At 52.6% G+C, this 8,867-nt stretch overlaps 1 protein-coding gene across 1 annotated transcript in view; it reads left to right on the forward strand.

Moving 5' to 3' along the window:
• The window catches only part of TSHZ3 (teashirt zinc finger homeobox 3), a 63,054-nt gene extending 56,348 nt beyond the window's left edge, over positions 1 to 6,706 (forward strand). The window contains exon 2 of the mRNA XM_004693600.2: positions 3,058 to 6,706. Within this exon, the coding sequence (XP_004693657.1) occupies positions 3,153 to 6,260 (3,108 nt within the window). The 5' untranslated portion in view covers positions 3,058 to 3,152 and the 3' untranslated portion in view covers positions 6,261 to 6,706. The remainder of the gene's footprint in view (positions 1 to 3,057) is intronic.
• Positions 6,707 to 8,867: the final 2,161 nt, after the last annotated feature.

The raw sequence follows: 8,867 nt of genomic DNA on the forward strand, positions 1-8,867 counted from the left end.
TGCTCCCCTCAGCAGTGTACTTCGTCAGTCGGCCTGTTCTGCTCCCCACTCTGTCTCTGGTGAAGCCTCTCACCGCCCCTGCACCGCTGGCCTGTACCCCGGTTCTGTATGCATAAATAAGTCTTTTTTAAAAAATCAAGAAACAGAGAAGGGAGAACCTTAGTCCAGTAGCCTGTCTTGTACTGAGGGGGAAACTGAGGCCTAGAGAAAGAAAATGACTCACTGCTTGGAGAACAGCCACTGCTGGCATTGGGGTGCTGAACAAGCACTGGTGGGGTATGTGGGCGCTGCCTGTCCTTCAGTCCTTTCTGCCACCTTTCTGGAGTCCACACACAAAGTCACACAGGCTATGTCCTCGGAGCACAGCATGACGACAACATGATAAAAAACACTTTAATGTGGATGGAAGGACCAGTGAGAAGTCTCACTTGACCAATGAAGATGCTTCTCAGCGTGGTCTGACAGGAAAACGGCTTGAAGTAGGTAGTGAGGGCCCATCCATGGTCTGACCTGTGCTGTGAGCAGCCCGGGGCACGTGTGGGGTGAGGTCAGGAAATAGGGGCTCCTGGCACTGGACCTCTTTAATTTCCTGCAGAATAGGAGTTCATCCCGCCCAGGGAGGCTGGCCTTGCCTTCCTTTCAATATTCATTTCCTCCTCAGTCATCAGACGGTTTATGTTCTGCTGGGGCCATGTGACTTACAAAGCATAATGGGGTGTGCTGGGCCCCGTTGGTCAATCAGGTGAAATCAGCCTGCTGTGCACCCTGCAACCCTGCGGTGGGGTGTGGGGGCTTCCATGGAGGAAGCAGGGGTGGCCCAGCCTCTGTGGGGGGTGGTCAGTACTCCTGAGAGGGGTCCCCTTAGCTGGTAGCCTTCAAGCCACAAGGGATTTGTCTGTGTCCACAGCTGGCCACTGCTTCTGCAGACTGCCTGGCGCCCTCCTATACTGGGGCAATTTCTGGATTCCTGCCCCACCCCCCAGACTGAATTCCACAGGAGCTTAATTTCCCGGGAGCCAAGTGCTGGTGGTGGTTCTGCTGCAGACGTCGGGCCCAGGGCCACCTCCTGGATGGACAGGCCTTGAGGTCCACCTCTGCTTGTTCTGTGAGGGCTGTCCTTCCCGCTCAGCTGTGGCTCAGTGCTCAAAATGAAGCCCCGTGCTGGAGGCCTTACATGTGGGGCTCCCCGTGCCTCTGCAGACGTGGGCGTGCTCACCCTGCAGGAATGCAGACCCTTCAGGTGCCCACGGGCCGCCAGCTGGCCTGGTGCACCCCGGGCTGACACCAGGAAGGGTGGGAGAGCACACACACCCCTTGGGCCAGTACCGGCTCTCTGCTCAGTGCGGTCCTGTCCCCAGGAGAACAACACGCTGGCCACTTTGATTTTGTCATCTCTAAGTGCGTGGCCTCAAGCTGGAAGTGGCCCTCAGCCGGCACCTCCGCTGGCCAGAGCAGGGCTCTTCTGGCCATATGTAAACCTCTGGTCACTTGGTCATCCCAGGTAAGAGCTCCAGGCTCTCGCTTCAGTGTTTACACCTGAGGTATCTATCACTCCCTCTGCAGGGGACACCAGTGTGTGTACGTGGGACCCTCTTCATGTCCAAGTTCAAATTACATCAAAATTGGGGCATCTTGTTTTCTTGGCACGCTAAGTGGGGTTCGGGGTGAGAAAAAATCACGGATCACCTGGATGGAAGAGCAAGGGGTGGGGGCGTTTGTTTATTTTTTCTGTGAAATGAAATAGATCTGGGGCAGTTGTTGAAAACCATGAGTGTAAATTCCACAAAGCTCCCTCTCCAGGAGCTTTTCTTTTGTATTGGTGGTGTCTTGAACACCTCAGCATTCCAGTCACCTCACACACCTACCCGCTGGCCTTTGAAGCGAACAGCTATCGAGTTGCTGATGGGGAGAAGCCACGGCTTCCCCTTCTCCTCTGACTTAAAATTTTACTGTGGGGATCGACCTCCTACCCCACCCCAGTGTCCAGGTCCCAAAACCACCCCAACCTGGTTGATCGTGTTCGGCAAGAATCAGGAGAATACTCAGTCGCAGCTTGGAACCTTCTAGAATCCACCGTGGCTCAGCCCTGCCCTCCACCTGCTTGGGAAGCGTCCACTGGATTTACATTCCCAGTTATGTTGCTTCCAGAAAGACAGGGTCCCTGTTGGAGGCCCATGAAGCTTATGCTGAGTAAATATTGACAAAGTAGTCTAAAGAGCAAACACTTTGACATTTGTAAGGTCCACTGGAAGGTCTTGTATATATTTATACAGCAGGAATGAGCACCGCATACCAATTTTCCTGAACTTGTTCTGACATAATTCTACATGGATAGTGTGTGTGCTAAGAATGGCTGAGGGCATCAGGGGGCCGTGGCGGGCTGGGGTCTTCCGTCCCGGCTGGGACAGACCAGCGAGGAGCTCCTGAGTGGAAACTTGGTCTAAGCTTCCAGGAGCCCCGCTTTTCCAGATGGAAGAAAGAAAAAAAGCCACGAAACCTTGTTTTTAATTTATTTGCCATTGACGTACTTTCTCTTTACTTGGTAAAAATTTTATTGATGTTTTTGTACTTTATATTTATTAAAGATTGAGCCTCAAAAATGTAATGAGTAAAAAATGCTTGCTTAATTTAAATTGTGAATCTGTCTGTTAAGAAATGCATTAGGGGTAGGAGAAGCATAAGACATATTAATTGACAGACAGGAACTGCTGTCTCTGAGGTTGATACAAGTAATTTATTACTTTAGAAATGAATGCCACCTCCAGAATGTGCTTCATTAATTTCAAATTTAGTTTTAATTTCAAGCTGTTGCCCCTTGAGAAGAATAAGGTGGCAAATTATGTTTGAAGAGCAGATTTTTTTTTTTGCTCCAAAGAAACACCACATTTTAACTATTTAATTTTACAAACCCATGTGCCCATCTCCTTTGCCGTGTTTTCCCGAGAGCCACGATCCCCTCGGTAAGAGCAACACCGACTAACGCTTTCCCCCTCTCTCCTCTCTCCCCGCCCTCTCCGCTCCGCCCCACCCGTCCCGCTCTCCCACCTGTCACGGCAGCTTACGTCTCAGACGAGTTAAAGGCCGCCGCCCTGGTAGAGGAAGACTTAGACCCCGAGGAGAGCCCGGCAGATGGGGAGCCCTCAGCCAAGTACATGTGCCCGGACAAGGAGCTCGGCAAGGCCTGCCCCAGCTACCAGAACTCCCCGACCGCCGAGTTCTCCAGCCACGAGATGGACAGCGAGTCGCACATCAGCGAGACCAGCGACCGCATGGCCGACTTCGAGAACGGCTCCATCAAGAACGAAGAGGAGACCAAGGAGGTGGCGGTGCCCCTGGAAGACACCACCGTGTCCGACAGCCTGGAGCAGATGAAGGCCGTGTACAACAACTTCCTGTCCAACTCCTACTGGTCCAACCTCAACCTCAACCTGCACCAGCCCTCGGCCGAGAAGAACAACGGCAGCAGCAGCAGCAGCAGCAGCAGCAGCAGCAGCTGCGGCAGCGGCAGCTTCGACTGGCACCAGAGCGCCATGGCCAAGACCCTGCAGCAGGTATCCCAGAGCCGCATGTTGCCGGAGCCTAGCCTGTTCAGCACCGTGCAGCTGTACCGGCAGAGCAGCAAGCTGTACGGCTCCATCTTCACGGGCGCCAGCAAGTTCCGCTGCAAAGACTGCAGCGCCGCCTACGACACGCTGGTGGAGCTGACGGTGCACATGAACGAGACGGGCCACTACCGCGACGACAACCACGAGGCAGACAACAACAACCCCAAGCGCTGGTCCAAGCCCCGCAAGCGCTCCCTGCTGGAGATGGAGGGCAAGGAGGACGCCCAGAAGGTGTTGAAGTGCATGTACTGCGGCCACTCGTTCGAGTCCCTGCAGGACCTGAGTGTCCATATGATCAAGACGAAACACTACCAAAAAGTGCCTCTGAAGGAGCCCGTCACTCCCGTCGCGGCCAAGATCCTCCCTGCCGCCCGGAAGAAGGCCTCGCTGGAGCTGGAGCTGCCCAGCTCCCCCGACTCCACGGGCGGCACCCCCAAAGCCGCCCTGTCCGACGCCAACGACGTGCTTCAGAAGAACTCCAACCCGTACATCACCCCGAATAACCGGTACGGCCACCAGAACGGGGCCAGCTACGCCTGGCACTTCGAGGCGCGCAAGTCCCAGATCCTCAAGTGCATGGAGTGCGGCAGCTCCCACGACACGCTGCAGGAGCTCACGGCCCACATGATGGTCACCGGCCACTTCATCAAGGTCACCAACTCGGCCATGAAGAAGGGGAAGCCCATCATGGAGACGCCCGTCACGCCCACCATCACCACCCTGCTGGACGAGAAGGTGCAGTCCGTGCCCCTGGCCGCCACCACCTTCACGTCCCCCTCCAACACCCCCGCGAGCGTCTCCCCCAAACTGAACGTGGAGGTCAAGAAGGAAGCGGACAAGGAGAAGGCGGTCGCCGACGAGAGCACGAAGGAGAAGGAGAAGCCGGGCGAAGAGGAGGAGAAGTACGACATCTCTTCCAAATACCACTACCTGACCGAGAATGACTTAGAGGAGAGCCCCAAGGGGGGGCTGGACATCCTGAAGTCCCTGGAGAACACCGTGACGTCCGCCATCAACAAGGCCCAGAATGGCACTCCCAGCTGGGGGGGCTACCCCAGCATCCACGCCGCCTACCAGCTCCCCAACATGATGAAGCTGTCTCTGGGCTCGTCGGGAAAAAGCGCGCCCCTGAAGCCCATGTTCGGCAACAGTGAGATCGTGTCCCCCACCAAGAGCCAGACCCTGGTCTCTCCGCCCAGCAGCCAGTCCTCCCCCATGCCCAAGACAAACTTCCACGCCATGGAGGAGCTGGTGAAAAAGGTCACTGAGAAAGTGGCCAAAGTGGAGGAGAAGATGAAGGAGCCGGAGGGCAAGCTGTCGCCCCCGAAGCGGGCCACGCCCTCCCCGTGCAGCAGCGAGGTGAGCGAGCCTGTCAAGCTGGAGGCGCCCGGCGAGGGCGGCTTCAAAAGCCAGGACAGCCCCAGCCCACAGCGGGACGGCTGCAAGGAGGGCAGCCCCCCGGCCGAGCCGGTGGAGAACGGCCAGGACCTGGCCAAGCCGGCGGCCAGCGCCCTGAGCAGCAGCACGGCCATCATCACCGACCACCCGCCCGAGCAGCCCTTCGTGAACCCCCTGAGCGCCCTGCAGTCCGTCATGAACATCCACCTGGGCAAGGCGGCCAAGCCCTCCCTGCCCGCCCTGGACCCCATGAGCATGCTCTTCAAGATGAGCAACAGCCTGGCCGAGAAGGCGGCCGTGGCCACGCCCCCGCCGCTGCAGGCCAAGAAGGCCGACCCCCTGGACCGCTACTTCTACCACGTCAGCAATGACCAGCCCATCGACCTGACGAAAGGGAAGAGCGACAAGGGCTGCCCCTTGGGCTCGGTGCTTCTGTCGCCCACGTCCACCTCCCCGGCCACCTCGTCCTCCACCGTGACAACGGCGAAGACGTCCGCCGTCGTGTCCTTCATGTCCAACTCGCCGCTCCGCGAGAACGCCTTGTCGGACATATCCGACATGCTCAAGAACTTGACAGAGAGCCACACGTCCAAGTCGTCCACCCCCTCCAGCATCTCCGAGAAGTCCGACATTGACGGCGCCACGCTGGAGGAGGCCGAGGAGGCGACGCCGGCGCAGAAGAGGAAGGGCCGGCAGTCCAACTGGAACCCCCAGCACCTGCTCATCCTCCAGGCCCAGTTCGCGGCCAGTCTGCGGCAGACCTCGGAGGGGAAGTACATCATGTCCGACCTGAGCCCCCAGGAACGCATGCACATCTCGAGGTTCACGGGGCTGTCCATGACCACCATCAGCCACTGGCTGGCCAACGTGAAGTACCAGCTTCGGAGGACAGGGGGGACGAAGTTCCTCAAAAACTTGGACACGGGGCACCCCGTGTTCTTTTGTAACGACTGCGCGTCCCAGATCAGGACTCCTTCCACCTACATCAGCCACCTCGAGTCACACCTGGGCTTCCGGCTACGGGACTTGTCCAAACTGTCCACCGAACAGATTAACAATCAGATAGCACAAACCAAGTCGCCCTCAGAAAAGTTGGTGACGTCCTCCCCCGAGGAGGACCTGGGGACCTCCTACCAGTGCAAGCTTTGCAATCGGACCTTTGCGAGCAAGCACGCGGTCAAACTCCACCTTAGCAAAACACACGGGAAGTCGCCGGAAGACCACCTTCTCTATGTGTCTGAGCTAGAGAAGCAGTAGCGTTGGCTTTTGATTAAAATGACTGTCACTTGCTTTGAGGGAAACTGTTGAAGGCACCTTAAGGGCCCTCTGTCTTGTTCTGGCACATGTTCTTATTTTAACTGCAGAGAATCGCTCTGGGCTGGACTGTTTTTGTATAACTGTACAGTGTTTAATAGAGGTGCATAATCAGCTGTTGTTACTGGTAAAAATATGAAGGTTAAAACGCAGTGGTAAGTGTTTGGAACTTTGTGTAAATGGGATTTAGTTGTGAGCATCCTCCGATGCTTCAAGCTGCATGCATTAACAGACAGTTTAATTAAGCATTTATAACGGAAGCGGGCACACTTTCTCCACGCGGCTTGAGTGTGCTGGCTTTTCTCACCCTTTCATCTTTAGCCCTCTGAGTACTTTGAAGCACTTTTGCATTAATTTGGTTAAAAAAGAAAAGAAGAATAATGTATGAAGCTCTGTTTTTTAAACTCCTTACCAGCTTAGTTACAATTAATAATATGAACCTCCATTTATGCAAGTCTGCAGGGGTATAACACGCCTTGAAATTTAAAAGAATATTATTTTCACATTGAAACATAGATGTATATATTGTATAGATTTCAGACTCTCTTATGAAAAATGTGATTGTGGTTAAATGACCTTTTTTTCCTGCATTTATAGCAACAGTGTTTTATGTACCTGCTCTGCTCTGGGCATCGGTGGTGCCTACGTAGAGTGTATATTTCCTTTTCTTTATCTTCTTCTTTTTTTTTTTTTTTAAGGACGATGGGTTTTGTTTTTTACATGCAAACATTGTAAATTATACAGAAGATACCACAGATAGCATTTATAAAGTATACAGAAACATTATCTGAAAGCAAAGTATGATTGTTTGTTTTGCTATACAGTACATCTATATTGATAGAGGTTCATGTTTAAATTATACATATTTATTAGTACCATGTTATCATTTCTTCTGAGCAGTCTGAATAAACGAGGCCATCCATGGCGGGCATCCTAACTGTTTTGCACATGATTTTTAAAGGTATTTATTAGAACTCGAAGAACGCTCAAAATAAACTCAGTGCTCAAAGGGTTAAGTCTATTTGAAAAGGAAAAAAAAAAAACAAGAAAAAAAAAAGAACTTGTACTGTATTTCCTAAACATTGATAAAGCCTTTAAAATGTTTGTACTGTAATACTTTGCTTAAAAGTCACGAGGCATTCTGTGAGACAACCTCTTTCACTTATTTATAAGCCCTCTCGGTTGCTAGTCCATATTGTAGGATGCCTTTTTATTTCAATTGGTAACTTTCTGTTTTGTTCTTCCTAATTATTCTCCCAAGATCCCACACTGCAGCTTTATCTTTAGGCTTATGAAAGGTAACCCGTGGTTACCGGCTCTCCAAGTGATTCTGTTCTTCTCCATTTTTGGCAGTTAATTTGCAGAAGTAACTGACAGCTGACACCATATGAGAACCTATGTATAAAATATTGGCATGTAAACAGCGCAGATACTGTAACACGCTCTGCCCCGTTTTGTCGTTAACAATGAACCACCATTATGTGACTCTTCATATAACCCTTTTTTCTACGGCAGCATTAAAATTGTCTTTTTGCTATAATTTTGTGTTGCGTTCACAATTATGTCTGAAATGTGCTACGACTAACGAGCACATTAAAATTAAATTGTATGCGATCTGTTTATGACTGAGTTGGTTGCTGTGTCTGCCAGGTGCTGGCAGTCGGGAGCTGCCCGTAAATCAGGGGAGTTTTAGTGAACTTTGGCGTCTGGAGAGCGGGGAGCACTCTGAAGTGGCGTGGACAGAATGTTTCCCAAGAATGAAAGAGGAAGACAGTCTCGCGAGCCTGCATTCTCTCTGGGAAAGTGAGGTTCTCGACTGTGGGCTGGCAGGGCTGCAAGTCACATCTGGCAGCCGGCGTGGGGGCCGCTGTGTTTTCCCCTTCTGCTTGGGGGATGTCAGGGCCCCAGCCCTGGCAGGGGCTACTGGGGGCGGGGAAGGTCTTTGGGAGACCCAGGGCAGGGCCGTTCCTTCTGGCTGACCTGGGGCTGGCAAATAGCAGACAACAGGGCCAGGCCGGGCAGGTGGGCTCTGGAGTCCAGGGCCCCCCTGTTCTGTGCTAAAGCAACCCCAGAAAACGGGGGGGGGGGTTCGGAGGGGGGGCGAACCCACACACAGAAGGAGTGGGGAGAGCATTTATATGATAATCACAAGCTTTTATTAGCCCTGGCAAATCATGCCAACAAAACGCTGGGAACATCATGTAAAATTGTAAAATACCTTTATTACTATATTCAAACTACTCTTGCCGTGCTGCGGAATTGTAGCTCCTAACCTAGAATTATACAAATGAGAGATGTATTACATCCGTGTAATACATAAAACACCTCAACTTAAAAAAAAATACTCTTTTATTAAAAATTTAAATGAAGCCCTTTCAGAGATGCAAGGCAACACGCCCCCGGCTCCCCGCAGCCCCACCCCTCTTTGTCAAGATGAGTCCAAAATTCCTGTCTGCTCTACTTTCTGCCGGCAATCCATCTCTCTCTGATTTTTCAGAGAAACTCGCTGGAGTTTAAAGCAGGGTATTGGCAAGCAGGGAGAGCCTCGCT

The sequence above is a fragment of the Condylura cristata genome, unplaced genomic scaffold, assembly GCF_000260355.1.
Source record: "Condylura cristata isolate star-nosed mole 26May11 unplaced genomic scaffold, ConCri1.0 scaffold00039, whole genome shotgun sequence".
In the NCBI taxonomy this organism is placed as follows: domain Eukaryota; kingdom Metazoa; phylum Chordata; class Mammalia; order Eulipotyphla; family Talpidae; genus Condylura; species Condylura cristata.